This window comes from Elephantulus edwardii, unplaced genomic scaffold, assembly GCF_000299155.1.
Source record: "Elephantulus edwardii isolate Elephantulus edwardi_28Jun2011 unplaced genomic scaffold, EleEdw1.0 scaffold00106, whole genome shotgun sequence".
Classification (NCBI taxonomy): Eukaryota; Metazoa; Chordata; class Mammalia; order Macroscelidea; family Macroscelididae; genus Elephantulus; species Elephantulus edwardii.
In genome coordinates this window covers 3,659,023-3,678,171 of record NW_006399856.1, presented here as the reverse complement: position 1 = coordinate 3,678,171, position 19,149 = coordinate 3,659,023, and the positions used below count along the sequence as shown (strand labels likewise).

Here is a 19,149-nt window from a genome sequence, read left to right as displayed (position 1 = left end):
CCACACACCTGCATGCATCTCTCACGTACTCTATTAGCTTTTCTCCCTTAATGGCTTCCATAGAGCTTTATTGCTAACCATTTCCAGCTCTGTAAAATTGAGGGAGGAGGTGATAAAAAAGAATTCTAGGTCATTCACTCCCCTTAGCAATAGCCAGCACTGAATAGAGTAGTATATGAATTTAAATTGAAGGAGCAACAAGAATACATCTATGGTATCCTTTAGAGTAATAAACCAGTGAAGCCAAGACCATTTGTTTATACAGTCAGCAAGTGTTTGTTGAGTGCCTACTTTGTAGCAGTTGTTGCGGCAAAACCATCAACAAGTAAAAATATATGCATGATGATGGTAAGCAGTGAAGAGGAATACTGGTGGGATTAGGAATCGAGATCATCAGTCAGTGAACTTGGGTGGCCTGGTGAACAAGGAGTTGAGCTGCTAATTCAAACACAGGCTGTTCGAATTCACCTTGCTCCATGGGAGAAAAGTGGGCAGTCTCCTCGTGTGTGATTTATGTCCTCTGAAAACGCTGGCCGGTCAGCTGTGAGTCAGACCCACCTGACAGCACACCACAGCAACAGGAAATGGTGTTTTGACAGTTGAAGAGAGTGAAGGGGAGTGCCCAGTGGCTATCTGAGGGAAGGACTTTGCGGGCTCACCGGAAGCAGCATGCTGTAATTGACTTGACCGAAGAGCTTCGGGGAGAACCCCGGTGGCTCACATACTTTGGACATACTTTCAGGAGAGTCTCATACCTGGGGTTGGACACCCTGCTTGGTAAAGGAAAAACTTGATGAAAGAGAGATGGTGTGGCACATGGCTGCGAGAGTTAGCTCAAGTATGGCACAGTTGGAGATGGTGCAGGACCGTTTGCTTGTGCGTAGGGATGCTGTGAGTCAGATCCGACTCCACAGCCGCTCACAGCAGGCACCTTGTGACACAGGTTCCATCAGCAGCCGTCCCTGCTTCATCATATGCTGAGTCGACGACCATGAGGAGACCTGGTAGTGAAGTCTGTAGGGAGTTGTGGTGCTGTCTCAAAGGCAGCGCCTCTCCTCCAGTTCCAATCTACCAGTAGCACCGTGAGAGAAAATTAGAACTGTCGCCTCCTGTGCAATTCACAGCTTCCAAAACCCCGCTGGGGGGTCAGCGAGGATTTGCTTCTGCCTGATGACAATGAATTGAGCCTCTGAAGTCAGGCTCCCCGTCCAGGCTTACCACAGTCAAGTCTTGCCCTGCCTTTCCATACTCACGCTTCCACAGGTCCCTCCTGTGATCGCTACACCCACACCAGTTGTATACTTGTCAGGTCTCATGTGACACAGCTTTCCTCCCTCTGCGTGTCGGCTCCTTTCCAAAGGAAGTCCTTATGAGGTGAGAGGTCATATGTCTTGAGACTGGGCATTGGCAGACAAAGATGGTGCTGCTGGTCTACCATCAGTGGAGTAAAATGACTGCCATTCTTCATTCTCTGAGCATTGATTTATGAAAGGTTATTATTGTATATACTGTGAAGGCGAAACCGACCCATAGGTGACCCTCCAGTGGGTTTTCAGAGGCAGTTAAGTGCACGGGAGGAGATTTGCCTGTCTTTTCTCTCACGGAGCAGCTGGTGACCTCGAACTGCAGGCCTTAGGGATTGCAGTGCAGCTTTTTGCCACTAGATCACCACAGCTCCCTTATGATAGGTTAGAAGAGGGGGAATTTTTTTTTCTTTTTTCCACTTGAGGAGAAACACCAAGTGAGCACAAGTTCTCCTGTATCGGTTCTTAGAATGGGTCAGTTTCAACATTTCTGAAGGTATGATTTCCTTTCAAGAATGATTCAGACTCTTGAGGCATGTTTACCCTGTGTCAAGTTGTGCTGCCTCCCTCCTCAGATGTCTGCAAAAAGCACATTCAACCAGCGAGCTGCTTCCCTCCTTGGGGAGAGATGAGTCCAACTCATCACTCACTAGGTTCTCTTGAAGTCATACATGAATTTAAATTCTATTCAATTACCAACTTTTAATTGGATCCCATTGCCAGATTGGCCTCCTGTTCCTGAGTATTTCCACCCGGCTGCACTGTTACTATGGCTACTTGGTACCTTCTGCTCACTTCTTCATTTAGCCTGATGACATTCACTTAGGTATAAAGCTCGACAGATACTGTAAAATAGCTACCGTGCTGAACACTGTTATCGTCTGTTCTGCTTTCCTCCTACTTCCAGTCTGGAATGGAACCAAGTCTAGGTGGTAAGCCTCAACATTTTTCTCTTATCACTCTTGTTTTAAGAAGCCTCAAGTTTCAGAATCCCAGGACCTTAGAAAACTCTTTTCTCTGCCCTCCCTGTTCTGCACGCCTCCTCCCTCCTCCAGACACATACTTCTAGTCATAAACATTATTACATAATCCAGCCCAAGAGATCATTTCCTCTTTCCATGAGCTCTTCCTTTAGTTTAGTTTTTCTGTTAGCATTATGTCTCCATTTGGGGCTGTAAGTGTATTCCATTTCATTCTTTCTGGAATTAGGGAAAATTAATGTTATTAAAGAGTGGATGTTCATTAGCTAACTGCTGTGTATTTTGCAAATATTAATTGATGACTTTCAGGGTTTGGGGACATGTTTAATGAGTCTTCAATGGTCAAACTAAATTATTTAGAATATAATTGAAAGGAGCATAGAATATCATGGACCAGGGAACTAAAACTTTTCAGTTGACCTGAGAATCATCTGATCTTATACTTGAATTATTTATGGTGAGAACTGTTACTCATTGATCATTCAGAGTTAAAAAGACATGGTTTAATATCCTCTTGCATAAAATGAACTTGGAGCCAGTGGGCTGACAGATACTGTTTATCTCGTTTCTTCCTAGCTCACATTTCCATCTTTGTTCTCCAGAGCGAGCTAAGGCCAGGAGACCTCCAGCATCACTCTCTTCCTGTGGCTACAAAGTAAGACTCAAGTTAACGCAAATGAAAACAAAAATAAAGCAGGTTAGGTCTCATAGTCCACAGGAATGGATTCTGACAATGAAGACTACATTTGCCTTGCCCCTTGTGCCTGGGGTTTTAATTTAACACATCAATGAAAAGGCAGCATTTAAAAAAGGGGGGGAAACACCCAGCAGGACTTACTTTTATTAGTGCAATTTGTAAGAAATTACTGCACTTAATGAGAAAATCATTAAGCATGAAAAAAAATGGGTTGTGACTGAACTTGTGGAGCTTAAATTGTGAGGTTTTAATTGAGTTTTTTAGTTATTGGTAAGAAAAATAATAATAAAAACCAGGGCTGCCTCTGTACTGTGAGGTGGTCAGCACTTTGCAGATCTTTGTCCAGTTTCCTATGCTGCTGTTCTTGCATGTTATGGCCTTGACGGTCCCATTACCTCACATCCACTGACCTTAAAAGAGAGGCAGGCAGCTTCTCTTCTGTTAGCCGCTAGGTGATGTTTGAGGCAAAGTGTCTCGTAGAACAATTTCTGAAAGAGAGGAGGTCAAGGAATGGGCAAAGGGCAGGACAGGGCTGTGTCTACTTCATAGTCTGGTAGCTTAAAACAGAGGACAACATTTGAAGATCATTTTCAGCTTCCTAACACTTGGTCTTTTTTTTCTCCCCTTAGTTCTCTCTCTCTTTTGTTGCCATCCAGAGATTTCTTTTTCCTCCAATAAGAATTTTTCCATAAAGACCAGAAAACTAAAATCAGCAACCCCATAGCAAAGAGCAGAGACTTTGAGGACAGATTTTTTTCCCTGGGAACTTAGATCTTAGATCCATACTCTTTTGGAATTGCAAGTGGAAAGGACGTTTGGGAAAGAAGTTACCATTTATCTTGTCATTTAAAAGAAAAATATTTAGGAGACCCCCTTTTGTACTTAAATTTTCCGAAATGCTTTGACTTATGAAAGCTCTTGAATGCCGTGGGAAATGTTCAGGCACTTCCAGGATCTCTGGTTTTTATTTCACACATTTGTTTGGCAACTATTTGCTGTTCTTCACCATGTTAAACCGAGAAAAAAGAGAAATGAATGTAGTATGAAGATGTTACAAGTGCAAATCATATATTTAAAAATAATTCTGATCTAGTAGAAAAAAAAAACTTTAAAAAATACAGAAGTGACTGGGAATAACTTTAGATAGACTTAGGAACCTTTTCAGTAACTTTTAATTGAATTTCATTGTATTCTACCTTACTAGAAAAAAAGGAAAGGAAAAACCCTGTCAATGCTATCTTCCCTTATTATTTAACTTGGTAATGCCTTGTTATTTTCTATCTCCTGGAAATACGCAATGCATACTAACATTGTCCTGTGTCCCTTAAAGCTGCTCCTCACCCTTACCTCTACTCAGCATTGAATCTGGTGGGGACACAGATAGGGAGGGTGCTGATCTGGCCCCTGCAGGATGAGGTTTCAAGGCTTCCCTGCCAGCTGATTTCCAGCTGGGTTTAATCAGTAACCCTTGGTAGGAAACTCGTAGGAAGGATAAGGGAGAGGGGGGAAGCTAATCATGAAAGAGCAAGGACCACATGGGATTGGCTATATCTGACCTTTACCAACTCCACAAAGGGGAGCTGTCCTCATCAACAACATCAAGAACTCAAGACCAATTCCCATGAGGTCAGGCATGTTCCCCGTACTCCTGCACCAGTTTCTATTAATTTTAACATCAGTGCTATTAGTGGGTCCAAAATCCAATGCGATAGATCATAGATCACACAGAACCATCCTAGGAAAGTCAGAAGGCTATAGTTCGGGTTAATGACAGAATACTCTCACTCACGGGCAGCTTCCAAAATGGTTTGAGCCTTGAGTCTCGTGGCTTTAGGTCAGTGTTACAGAGCTCTCAGTCCTGCCAATTATGGCTCTTTCCTCTTCTTCCCCACCTGCTCCCCCAGGTCCTCTAACACACTTGGGCAAAGGTTCTTAGCTCTGGTTCAGTGATACAGCAGGCCCAACGTCCACTCTGTCTCAACGTCAAGTCTCTGGTTCTCCACAGAGCCTCCTGCCCCTGTAGGCTCTGGCCTGAAGGGCACACTGCTTTCTCTTGCTGGTGGTGAGACTCTGAAAATCTAACACTGCATCTGCCCGGTTTAGTGCCAAGACTAGGCAGTTGCCTTGTGGTTAGGCTGACACACCTTATTAACGTATTCCTACTCATCCACATGGCAGGCTCAAAACTCAGTGACTCAGGAAACCATTTTGAACACTAACCCCTTACCACCACACTCTTCTATATAATAGTTCTCTTTTTTCTCTGAATATCACACTCTTCCTTCTATATTATAGGATGTTTCCCTTTTTTTCTTAACACCACACACTTCTGTCATTATTATAGTCTATTTCTATAGTATATTTCTATTTCTTCTCTTCTGTATTATACAGTCTTTGGTCTTTCATTCCTTCAGCTCCCATAGGACAGGTCATTAGGCTCTTAGATATTACCGTCTCCTATTCCCCAACACATTGCAAGGTGCTAAGGGCTGCTTCTCACTGCTGGTCTTTGGGTTCCTGCACCATTCTCAGGTGACTTTATAGCTCTTCATCATCGCCTCACAAGTCACAGCACTGAATTTCCTGTGTAATATTTGCACTGATTTCTCTTCTAGTTAGACCCTGACTGACCCACACATCACACACACTCATTCCTCCCCACAGTGAATGCTTTATGCCCGGGCAGTATTTTGTTCTGTTGTACACAGGGTCATTAAAAGTCAGAACTGACTTAATATCATCTGGTAACAAAGAGACATAAGGGCGTCGGCTTGTTTTGGTTTCTTGTGCTCAAATACCGTTTTCTTGGCAGTGTTAGGTAACGTGTCTTTCTGGCTTGTTATTTACTTGGGGCAGAATAGAATACTCCCATAGGGTTTTTTTTTTCACTGGTAGACATCTGTTTCTTTTTTGTTCACTTAATAATGAGTGATCTTCTCATATACTTTTTTGTCAGTTTTTTTTATTTAAATGAAAGTTTACAGAGATTTTGGATTTCCATTCATATATTGTTGCACTTTCCTACCTATCCACCCCTCCTCTCAGTTTGCTTTTCTCATTGAAGAGGAAAAAAAAATTCTTGCATTTCTATGCAGTCCTCCTCCTCCCCACCCAAGTCTACTTTACTAGGCAGCTCTTATTCTGGACTCTTGTCATGAAAATAATACCTAATCATATATACCTTTTAAACAGTTCTCTCTCTCATCTGTTTCAATGCAGTATACATTATTTATTCCCTCTTAAGTTCTCCCCAACCCCAGTGTCTGTCCCATTTTACAACAGTGGCACTATGCAATATTTGTCCTTTTGTCACTGAGATATTTCACTCAACATAATGTCCTCCAGGGTCACCCATTTTGAATAATATTGCATGAGTTCCTTGTTTTTCAAGGCAGCATAGTGTTCCATTGTGTGAATATACCACAGCTTCTCTATCCATTCGTTTGTTGATGGGCACTTAGGTTGTTTCCAACTCTTTGCTATTGTGAACAAAGCTGAAATAAACATAGGTGTGCAAGTATCTGTTTGGGTGGCAGTTACGGTTTCTTTAGGTATATTTGCAGTAGAGGAATTGCTGGGTCAAATGGTATTTCTGTTTCAATTTTTTGAGAAAGCGCCATACTGCCTTCCACAGTGGTTGCACCATTTTATACTCCCCCTAACAGTGAATAAGAGTTCCAGTTTCTCCACAACCTCTCCAGCATTTGTTGTTTGCTACTCTGTTGAATTTTGCTATTCTTTCTGGGGTGAGATGATATCTCATAGTTGTTTTGATTTGCATCTGTCTTAGAGCTAGGGATTTTGAGCACTTCTTCATTGTGTTTTTTCGTGATCTGAATGTCGTCTTTGGTGAAGTGTCTGTTCATATCCTGTGCCCATTTTGCAATTGGGTTCTTCATCTTGTTGTGGTGCTCAAGTATTCTCTAAATTCTAGATATAAGTCTCTTATCAGGCATGTCCTTACCAAATATTTTTTCCCCAGAGTGCAGCTTTTCTTTTTACCCTGTTGGAGAAGTTTTTTGATGTGCATAGGAATTTGATTCTTAACAGGTCCCATTCATCTGTTTTATCCTCTCCTGGTTTTAGGCTTTTCAGGATACTTGGAAGACTGTACATCTTGTGGATTAGGGCTTCTAGAGTTCTTCCAAGCTTTTCTCTAATGATTTATGGTCCTTGATTTTAGCCCTCAGTTCTTGATCCACTTTGAGTTGGTTTTTGTGTATGATGTGAGGTATGGATCTTGCTTGAGTTTTCTACAGATAGTTTTCCAGTTATCCCAACACCCTTTGTTAAACAGGCTCATATTTTTTTTTATAATGTTCATTGTCATTGGATATGTAAAGCTGTCTTTAACATTTTAAAATATTTTTGCTACCAGTCATAGTATTTGTGTGGGACACTAAGATAAAAGAACCAAAAAGCATCTTGAGTGATCCTGGGTTCAGAAAAATCATTTGAGATGCTGTACAAGCCTTTATATACAATAGATGACAGACCAGAAACCTCCTAGTTTTTATCCTGTCAAAACCCACCCACCAGTGGCTTCTTTTCACTTTGGTGGGAGCACCTTTGCAGAGCGTTCTTTGTGGGCTAACGGCTCTGCAAATAAATGTGAAGCAGGCAGACAAGCACACGGCCCTGGGAATGTGAGCACTTGTAGCCTGACTTTGGCTGTTGTTGAATGTTTTCTCTAAAGAAAGAGAGCATGCATTTTTAGACTAAGAAAATTGCCTTTTCCCTCCTAGGCAGTATCTCTGAATCTGAATAAAAGTTTGAACAGAGTATTATTATGTTGAAATAATAATGTGTGTCAACATTTCCACTCATACGAGATTCTAGATCCTATTCAATGCCTACCTTTAAAACCTCAAAATCCAGAATAGTTCTTCTTAAAATACTCTTTGAAATAAATGACAGCCCTTTACCTGACTTAATTTTCCAAGATGGATGGCCCAGTCAGGGACTGTTTTTTATATTAGCTACTAATGAGTATTATCGAGTCACTGACTAATTCTGGAGAGCATTTTGGTGAGATGTAATCGGAGCTGTGATTTACTGAGTATGAAGAGTGACAGGACGTTCCTAAGCTCTGCAGTTGATGTGGATGTACAGTAAAGGCCCCTGACGGTCATCAATTTCTTTGTAAGCGGAGGGCAGGCAAAAGTAAAATCTCACCAAAGTAGAATATTATTTTTGTCAGCCATTTCTGCGTTTTATTTTTATTTAAAATGGCAGAAAATGTGAAACGCCGCGAAACTTTGGAAGGGAAATCCTGTCCATTCCCCAGAATGAAAGTCAGATATTAAAACATCATCCGTCACAGCCGTTCTCTGGCGCTAAATGGATCATTATATAGTTGGTGACCCGCAGAATAGTCCAGGTAGGGTGATACATTTCCGCGCCTGGGCCTGCTGCACGGCCTGTGTAACTGATGATTCCTGGGAGGGCACTATCTGCTTCTGGTGTTTATTGGATTTCATGGAAATGGAAATGTATTTATTTATCTTTCTGCATTCCTGACTTTTGCAAAGAAAGGATGGAACAGTCTAATGTGAAAATAAGGAAAACACAGTCTAAACTGACCTACAGACATTTGCATGTAGAACTGAATTTGAGACTCTCATTTCCTTTTTCCCCCTTAAATAGTTCTTCTTGCTGCTACTGCAGATGGATTGTTGGCTTTTCCACTTGCTCTTTTGAATAGTTTTCTCTGTGAGGTGGTGTGCGTGTGTACACGTGCGTGTGGGTGCCTGCCCCCCAGGGTTTCTGCATGAGAATCGGGAGGCTGTGCCTCTGGTTGCTTCATGGGCTCATCTCTCAGAGCCCCTGAATCAAAGAATTCCCTACATTTTATTTATTGTCCTCTGTGTACATCTAGGTCTTTCTCTTGCAGGTGCTATTTACTGCTTTAAACACTGGACAGCTCTCAGTCTCCTCTCTTTATTCTGTGATACTACATTGAATTGTAGAGAGCTCTGGTAGCCTAGTGGTTAGAAGGTACACTGCAATCCCAAAGGCATGTGAGGGTAACTGCCTGGGAGAACCTTCTGGAGGGTCAGCTGTACATCGCTTCTCACTAGATATTACACCACCACAACAACAGTAACATTCTCCTGCTGGGTTGTTGGCTAGGTTTTTCCTTCATCTCTGACCATTCTTCCTTAGATGCTTTTGTTGGCCTCCTTTCTTCTTTTCAACCTCTAAAGACTTAGTCTTGGACCTTTTTTTCTTTCTTCACTTTCTAAGAAGCCAAGCTTTCTACCCTGTTGGAGGACCCTTAGTCTTAGTTTTGCTTCTTCTTGGAACTCCTTCCTTTCAAGTGTTTCCTGTCCAATTCACTCCTCATTTTTCATTCTGTTTCCTCCTGTATGAAAAGGAAATCCTGTTTTTCATTGTCATGTAAAATCACCAAAGATTTTCAAATATCAGCACAGTCGTTATTTTTCAGAAATAATCATAACCCTTATACTTACCTTCTGTTATAATTTTTGTACAATTATGTTCCGTATTAACTCTTTAAGCTCCTCAAAGGCAGTAGTCTTATCTTTCACTTAATTTAGCCCCCACTGATCATAGCATAATCTCTATGTATAGTAATTGTGTATAGTATGATAAATTCAAATAATCATAAAACTACAGAAAGAGAAACATAGTTATAGCTGCCAAAGATTCCTCATTATTTTGGTGTTTGGGGTTTTTTTTGGTTTGTTTTGTTTTTTTACTGGAGAACTTGGAACCTCTGTAATTACTGCCTTTGGTCTGTAAAAGCTCTTATTTGTGGCTTGATATATGACTCTGAGTGAACTTTCTGTCAAAGGATCTGAGACACTAAGCTGTATAAGTGGTACAGAAAATATGAAACTATTCTTTCACCCGATCTTCCCAAACTGAAGAAAGAGAAATAGCTTCTATTTCTTTGCATTGTTGATGATTCTCTATCCTGCCTGCTAATCAGAGTTGTATTATTTTATCTTATTTAAAGACTATCTGTGCATTCTTTCTCTTCTTTGAATCTTGGATATTAATTCACTGCCAGTTATATTGGTAAAAATTTCTGAAGGAGGGAAATGTTTCTCTAAACCCTCAAGGCTATTAAGTGCTTTATTATAATGTAGATAAAAATATTGTTGTTAGGAGAAAGGATGATATTGTCAATAAGGCTGTTTCTCTTTTGCTGCAGAAGTACTATGTCAGAAGATATTGTCCAATTTTTCATATCCTTTACATGAGCTTAAAGACCCTTGGGAAGTGAGCAGCTAACACCAAATTTCTTGTCTTTGGTGTGGCATTGAGCAGTAGTCATGGAAAACAGTTCTGTGTGGTCTTGAAGCTTTCAAGAGAGTCTGTTACATATGAAGAAATGCTCCAAATCACTGTCAGTAAGAGAGATGCAAATCAAAACCACAATGAGATACCATCTCACTCCAGTAACGGTGGCAAAATTTAACAGGACAGCAAGTAATAAATGTTGGAGAAGGTGTGATGAGATAGGCACTCTTATACATTGTTGGTGGGATTGTACAGTGGTACAACCACACTGGAAGGCAGTTTGGCGCTTCCTAAAAAAAAGGTAATCATAGAAATTCCATATGATCCAGCTATTCTATTGCTTGGAATATACCCAAAAAAAATGAGAACTGAGGCACAAATAGAGACTTGTACACCAGTGTTCATAGCAGCAGCATTCGCCATTACAAGACCATGGAAACAGCAGTTGTCCAGCCACTAATGGATTGAGAAATTATGGTACATTCACACAGTGGAATACTACACAGCACACAGGAGCAATGATTTAATGAGTTGTTACCCAACTTGGAAAGCATTATGCTGAGTGACCTAACTCAGTTCCATAAGGACAAATACAGTATAAAATCATTACTGTAGAATGATTATGTGGATCCAAATGGGGGGTGCATGATGGGGAAGAATTAATCATGAGGTCACACAATTTGATGGGTGGGGGTGAGGGAAATGGGAAGGATCTGGTATGAAAGGCAATGTATTCAAATTTTGTAAATAAGCTAATATAAAAATTTTTAAAAGAGAGTCTGGTGAAGTAACGTGCCTGCGTTTTGTACACATGCACATGGGTATCTGTGAGAATGTTTGGATGGAGCTGTGAACTGGGAAACATACAGACCTACAATTTATGGACCTTTCACAGCTGGCCAGCAGGCAGATGGTAAGCACTTTCAGGGAAAAGCAAGGAAATGAAGCTTTAGGCAAAACGATCACATCTTACTGCTTTGCTCATCTGCAGAGATCTTGGGGGTCAGATTTGATTTTCAGAGGAAATTAAGCTCCCTGATGACTTTCTGTATTTTCTCGCCTTTTATTTTTTCTGATTGAAGGTATGTGTCCTCTTTGTGAGACAACCTCAAATTGAAACGCTTTCTTAGCCTGCTTGCAAATGAGAACATTATTAATATATTTCTTCTTTCTGTAGCTTTTATGATACTGTTTATGGACAGTTATTCTTTATGAAGTATTGATGGTTTGTGGAGTACTGGACAACACAGAGGATATTTAGGTCCAGCTAAGGGGAGAAGAGACAGAATAGTCTCTTAGTATAAAGAAGTATTATTAATTTATTAATATTTATTAATTAATTTATTACTAGGGCTACTCTTTTCTAATTTGACCTGGGACTAGCAGACGATGAGATGTCCCTGGCTTATTATTTTTTTATTGCCCAGTACTATTTGACAGTTATTCTAAAAGGATTCAAGAGGAGGGAAGAGAGGATATATTTTCTACAGATATATCAGGAAAGGCAATTTTCAGTTGTCCAAATAGCCCTAAAATTCTGAGAGCAAAATAAAACACAGCAGCATCAAGCAGAAGCCTTAAAATCCTAAAATGGATACTTTGTTTTCATTCTAAATATTTTAGAAACTGAAATTTGTTTCTTGACAAATACTGACATCTTCTGAACTTCTCAGAGGTCCTGTGAAAGGAGCATTTTGCATCTTACCTTGCCTTCTCACTGAGCCTCTAAAAATCCACACAGCTGTTTTTTGTTTTTTTTAATCCACATGACTCTGGTGCATACTGGCCCTGAGGCTCTTGAGCTGTAGAGCCACGTGCTACATCAAGGTGTGCACTTGAACAAGGGCTGCCCAGATCTAAGAACATGAATTGATGTCTTTTGTTCCAGTGAGTCACCAGCTAATAGGCCACATCGAGCAGTTTTTGGACACTAACGCGACCCCATATTTCCTGAAGACCATGGACTGCATCAAAGCCTTCCGGGAAGAAGCCATCCAGGTACCACTGTCCTTGCCTGTCTTCTCTTCCTGTGCGTTTGATCCCATCACCATGGTCTATCACACTCCCCAAATGAAAAGGAGAAAGAACAGTTTATAAAACAATTGGGAAAACATGAACATTAGCTGGTTATTTGTTCCTGTGAAGAAATTATTATTAATTTTTAGAGGTTTGATAATGACATGTGAATGTTTTGTTTAAAAAGAAAAGTCTCTGTCTTCTAGGTATTCTATATTGACATTTTTATAGATGAAATAATAAGACAGATATTTTTCCTCCACATAGTTGGGGTTTGTATGAATTGTTCAGTGGAAAACCAATTTGCTCAGTAAATTTTCCCCCACATCACAGTTAAAAAAAAAAAAAAATTAAATCAGGTTTTCAGAAAGAAAGTGGAGCTATAGATGAAACAAGATTGACCAAGTTGATAGTTGTTGAAGGTGAACGATGGAGCAATGGATACCTGAGCATTTCTGAAACTATTCTCTTTTTGTTTGACTTTGCGTATGTTGCAAGTACTAGACCACCAGAAATCCTAGATGGGTTACTGGGCCTTGCACATAGTGGAGGGTTGCTTGTTCCAGGCAAACGTAGCTCAATTTGAAATGCCAGCTTACCGTTTACCAACAGAGAACTTTGTCCTTTTACACACATGATTCAAATATTCTTGGTCTGGAAATGCCTTTGATTTTGCATTTGCTGCGACATGCCACCGTCTCACCCTTTGTGTCCCACCACAGTTTTCAGAAGAGCAGTGTTTTAACAGTTATCTGAAAACCCTAAAGGAGAAAGTGCATCTGAAACAGTTAAATCACTTTTGGGAGATTGTCGTGCAGGGTAAGGTGCTGTTTCTGTTGATTTCCAAATACATGTATGATTTTGCTTTTTAAATGCACATGAAATAGAAATAAATATTCCTAACATAGATGGTGCTATGTGTCCTGTGGGGACCCAGTTGATGAAGTTCTTTTAGGATTTAGGAAATGCTGAGGGTCCCAGGAATTAAAAACCCTTTCCTTCCTCAGCATAAATGGGAAATGGTAGTTAAACACGTCAGTCACACCTTCAGTGTCGTGCATTTCTGTGTGTTGATTGAAGCCGTTTGGGCAGGCGTTGCCCACTCCTCCTGGGAGCCCACTTCTTTCAAGAGCCCCTTCCTTCCGGGAGTCCTCTCCTCCCAGGAGTCCCCTCCTCCCGGGAGTCTCCTTCCTCCCACGAACCCCCTCCTCCTCTAAGCTCCGTCTTCCCATGAACCCCATCCTCCCATGAGCCCCCTCCTCCTGTGAGCTCCGTCCTCCCATGATCCCCCTCCTCCCATGAGCTTCGTCCTCCCATGATCCTCCTCCTCCTGTGAGCTCCCTCCTCCCGTGAGCTCCGTCCTCCTATGAACCCCATCCTCCCGTGAGCTTCGTCCTCCCATGAACCCTATTATCCTGTGAGCTCCGACCTCCCATGAGCCTCATCCTCCAGTGAACCCCCTCCTCCCATGAGATTTTGAGGCCGTTTCAGTGTCACTGGATCTATCACACTTTCCTTAACCTCACCCACGTTTGCCCTCCTCCCGTGAGCGCCATCCTCCTGGGAGCCCCCTCCTCCCAGGAACCCCTTCCTCTCATGAGATTTTTAGGCTATTTGTGTGTCACTGGGTCCATCACGCTCTCCTTGGCCTCATTCACATGTTTCTCCTCCTCCTCTGAGCCTCTGCACTGCCATGTTCTTGGACATCCCCCTGCAGCCGGCTGGTGCCCATTGAGGCCAGAAAGAAGGCAGGACCCGCCCTTCAGTTTCAGGCCTGATGAATGATCCCTTTCATGCACTTAGCACATTTTATTTTAACCTCACTTGGTTTTTCTTTCAGGACCCAAGTATAAGGTAATACTTATTAAAAATACCTGCTGTAAAAATAATGGATGTTGAAAACAGGGGAAATCTTTCACTTAGAGTAGGGCACAAGAATTAGTTTCACCATGTCTTTTCTGTGCAAATTCTGTATTAAACGAGTTGAGTACCTGTCTATCCAGGTTCTAACAGGCTGGTTTTCATCACATAAGCTACCGTTTTCCTGACAGTTAATTTTTCAGACCTTTAACTTCTACGCCGGGGAGCGAAAGCAATTAGAAGAGCTGGTGAATAGGGCTTTACCCAAATCACTTTTGTGTCTCCGCTGCAGACTCAGTAGATGAAAGAAATTGGTTTGGGTGATTATTGAATGCCTCTAGCACATTGTTTGCTGAAAGGAAACTGAAAGAACATACACAAGATGCATATTTTTTGAGGACGTCTGTCCTACAGAGCATGTACCCAACTTGTGCCATTTCTAGGAACAAATGGATGTTAAATGCAGGTGCTTTTCTAAAAGTGTCATCGATCAGTCATTTGAAGTAAAAGCAAATCTTAGGAAGAAGGGGAATGAAAATAAAGGGAAAGATTTCTAGCCTTAATTTGTCTTCACTGAGCTTCTACCAACATGCTGATCTAAGCGCTGGACATTCCACTGTAAGAGAGATTGCCTTTTCACCTTATTCCTCTTCTTACTTCCAGCAAGAGTCAGGACCACCACCAGAAGTCAGAATATATGCATATTCCCACCTAATGAGCTTGCACAAAAGTTTATGTTCATTCAGTCATTTAGTGAGCCTCTGCTGTGCGAAACACTGAGGGTCACATAAAGGTGGATAAAGCCTAATTCCTGCTCTTGAGACTAGCAAATGTTAGGAGAGAGAAAGTGTGTACCTAACACGGTCTATACAGGATACACAGTGTGGTGGTCATTTCAAAAGGACAAGCAAGTTGATTTGAGAATTCTAAAGAAGCAGAGATGACTTCGGTCTAGAGTTCAAAGAATGCTGTAGGGAGTAGTTCATAGTTTTATGTGCGATTTTCATTTTGCACAAGCAAAAATAGATGAGGAAATGATGTAAAGTATTAGGGACTCTGTGAATTAAGAAACTCACTATCTTAGTACTATGCACTTTTATAGTTTTAAAAATCTTCTGTCCTGAAGGTGGGAGGAGATGTGATGGAAAAGTCAGATGAGATTGGGTTATTTTCTTGTATTTGGAGTTTACTCTGTCAATTATTTTTCAGATGGAATTACTCTGATCAGCAAAGAGGAAGCATCTGGAAGCCCCGTCACAGCCGAGGAAGCCAAAAAGGTACTGAGGGATGACTTCCTATCATTAGATGAATTACTGCAGTGGGCACTGCTTTCTCAATGTCCATTCTTCCTTGAAGAAGTTAAATTTTAAAGGTAACTAAATTAGGCATCCATTCTTTAGCCAACCAACCAGCAAATTGCTTCAACTGTGGCACAGTCTTAGAAGAAATTGCGAGATCAAACAGTTTCGCATAAGCCATACTTCTATTTCCAGAACTTTCCTGTAATCCAACCAGCAGTGCCTCTTAAGCTGTGGTGTCCACGGTGCCTTGCAAGCTTAGTCTAGACCTCATAAAGGCTAGTCAAGGACTTTCATCTTTGTGCACACATTAGATGCCGTAAGAACTATTTCCTAAAAATACCGACAACCAGGCCTTACCTCCCAGGAATTCTTTAAGTGGAAGATAGATTCCTGACCGTGGGTGGTTTCATTTATTGGGGTTTTTAAAGCCCCTCTGTGATTATAAAGAGAGCTTTGGTGGTATGTGGTGCTGAAAGAATTCGACTGATTACCTAAGGTGCCCCTGATCCAAGCCGTCATCTTCTTAACAACTTGCTATGCGTCAGAGAGCTGGCCAGTGACTAAGGAGGATAGAAGGAGAATTGATGCCTTTGAGCTGTGGTGCTGGAGGAGAGTATTGAATATATCATGGACTGCTAGGAGAAGAAACAGGTTTATCCTGAAACTTGGCTGCTCCTTGGAGGCAAGGATTCTGAGGCTTCATCTGACATACTTTGGACATGTTGCAAGGAGGGACCAGTCCTTGGAGAGAGATGTCATGCTTGGAAGGGTGGAGGGACAGTGCAAGAGAGGAAGACTGCAGAAGAGAAGATAGATTGTCTCTGTCAGGGGTAAATGGGCGTGGGTATGTCAGAGACAATGATGTTGGCTCAGGATAAAGCAAGGTTCAGAACTGTTGTACATAGGGTCACTATGAATTGCAAGAAACTTAACAGCAGATAGCAACAACAGCCTTAAGGTTGGTGGTTCAAAGCCACTTGGCAGAAAGAGGAGATAAACTGATCCCTTAAAGCTGTGCAGTCTTGGAAACCCTAAGGGCACTTTTTCTCCAACGAGGTCGCTGTGAGCTGGTATCGACTGAGTGGCAGTGAGATTGGCGATTGTAATGTGCAGCAGGGCAGAGAGTGGTGGTCTAGGATACAGGATATCCAGAGGTTTTCATTTATGGAGCTGAAAGTTGTCTGTATAGAGATCCCAGGAGCTTCTTATGCCCTAAATAATGATACCCAAGTCTTCCTGGTCAGTGTTGAAGTACTAAATCTCATTGAGCTGTGAGTCAAGTATATGCATCTTCTTCTTCAATAACCCTTCATTAGGCCCCAGGTTTGGGGTGAGGAGTGCGTGAAGCTCAGAGGACTCGCTCAGTTTCATGGTAGACTTTGTTTGTCATGCAGCTTCACATAATCACTGATTGATGCCGTCATGCTAGCTCACACCTGGCTTTGTCTGCTGGCTCCCCGGCCCGGATTGCATAGGAGGCACTCTGCTAGATTTAAGACACCGTTTGTCCTCCAAGGGATTCCAGGCAGTCAGTTATATTGGCAATTTTTCGCTCAGTCATTGCTGTCACATTAGAATCGACTCGAAGCTGACCTTACAGGAGGTTTTCAGAGGCTGTAAATCGCCTGTGAGGAGGTTGCCCATCTTTGTCCATACAGCAGCTGGTGGACTCAGTCTACCTGCCTTTGGGTTGGAAGCGCAACTCCTTACCCACTAGGCCACAAGAGCTTCCTTATAAAGGCACAGTGAATACAATTCCAGACCTGATGACAAATCTAAAATAATTGTGTGCGCACTAAAGGAGAACTTAGCATCCGGGTGGAGAACAGAAATCTGTTAGGGGAATGGCAGAAAACAGTGCTGGAACTGTTCACTCTTACAGCTGAATTCAGGTGAAAGCATAAAATGACCTTAAATTTTCAAGTTCATGAAGACATTTGACAGAAACCATAATACTGTTTAGGGAGAAGCTAGTTAAAACAAAAAACTAATTTTTAAGCACTTTGACTGGCATATAAGGGTTTTGTTAAACAATAAATATCCTGATTTCAGGGAATGAGGCCCTGGAATTTTAGAAGCTGTGAGATGTTGCTTATTGTGTAAAATGAGAGATTTATGGTATCTGTACCTTCTTCCCCCGCGGTACTGGGTACCATGAGCTCAAGGATGTGGTTTTACACCTTTGGTGTGGCCACTTACACTGTGTACAGTGATGTGATGCTTCCTGTTCTGTCAGCTGGGAGGAACTCTTCACAGTCAGTCAGTGTTTACCAAACAAGCAAAATAAATCAAGACGGATCATTCCATTTCCTTTTTTTTTTTTAAAATCCCAGTGAGATTTGAGTACATAACAATAGTTTTGAAAATGAAGGACTGATCTATGAAAAGATACTTCTTCCTCCCCACCAAACCTCTTAACCAAAGGTGATTTAGTTAAGTGAATCCAGATTGTTAGAAGACAGTTCTAAGAAGAGACGGTGTGCTGTTTGTATGTTGTGTGAGGCCTCTTCTGTATTGCAAGGCAGTAACCTCTTCACAATTCAAAGGCACAAGGCCCAAGCATCAGAATTGTTAACCTCTGATAATTAAGCTGCAGAGAAGCATTTCAGCTAATGACAGGATGTGAAACCCAGCCCAACCCAATGCCCTTTGTTGGTTCTGACTCACAGCGACTTTATAAACAGACTGGAGCCGCCTCTTTGGGTCTCCAAGGCTGTAGGTCTTTAAAAGCACATACTGCTCCATGTTTCTGCTGCACAGCAGCTGGATTTGAACTTCCAACCTTTTCTTTAGCTGGCCAGTGCTACCAGGGTTCCCGATTAAGTATGAAGTGATGTGCTCACATCACTAGAATTGATTGCAGTGGTTGAAAGTTAAGGAAACTCTGGGACCATCACTGATAACAAGTAGAGAGAAGGCATAATGAAGACAGGTAGAGACTCTCTTCTGGTGGCTGCTGTGTTGAAGCACAGTGTTGCCTTATTTGAGGTGGGGTAAGCCTTCCATACTGCCAGCCAAGCTTAATTTCACTGACATGACAGACCAGGAACTGTCAAATTCAACCGAAATGAACTGAGGGAACTAACTCAGTCCCTCAAGGACAGATATTATATAAAACCATTACTGTAGAATGAGTGTAAGGATCGGGGGGGTTGGGGGGTGGAAGCAGAGGGATGAGGATGTGCAGGGGGAGGCGGATATTAATCATGGAGTTTATAATTTGATGGGGGAGGTAAGGAAGTATCTGTTCTGGAAAACAGTGTATTTGAATTTTGTAAATAAACTAGTATAATAATTAAAAAAAATACTGCCCCCCCACCCCAAAAAAAAATTCAACTGAAATGAGTGTCATCTGTCTGCCAGGAACATTATATATGTTGTGTACGTATATCCCAGCCCACTGCCATTCAGTTGATTTCATCTCATTGCAACCTTACAGGACAGAGATGAAGTCCGTGGGGTTCCCAAGGCTGAAATCTTTGTGTTACATAACAGGACCCCCTTCATCTTCGTAGAAGCACGTGCCGCGTGCGTGTCCCTCAGGGCTGCCGATGGTTAACTGATTGGTTAACTGCCCAGTGTTTAGCCACTCTGCCACCAGGACTTTCTTATATACATACATATAAAAAACCAAGACACTGCTGTCAGGTCGATTCCGACACTGGCTGAACTCCATCAAGTTTGCAAGGCTGTAAGTGTTAAGAGAATGAGACTGCCTCATC

General features: G+C 41.8%; 1 protein-coding gene across 1 annotated transcript in view; it reads left to right on the top strand.

Annotated features, from left to right (window-relative positions):
• The window catches only part of XRCC5 (X-ray repair complementing defective repair in Chinese hamster cells 5 (double-strand-break rejoining)), a 122,983-nt gene that overhangs the window by 92,104 nt on the left and 11,730 nt on the right, over positions 1–19,149 (top strand). The window contains exons 17-19 of the mRNA XM_006891952.1: positions 12,139–12,248; positions 12,989–13,085; positions 15,336–15,403. Of these exons, the coding sequence (XP_006892014.1) occupies positions 12,139–12,248; positions 12,989–13,085; positions 15,336–15,403 (275 nt within the window). The remainder of the gene's footprint in view (positions 1–12,138; positions 12,249–12,988; positions 13,086–15,335; positions 15,404–19,149) is intronic.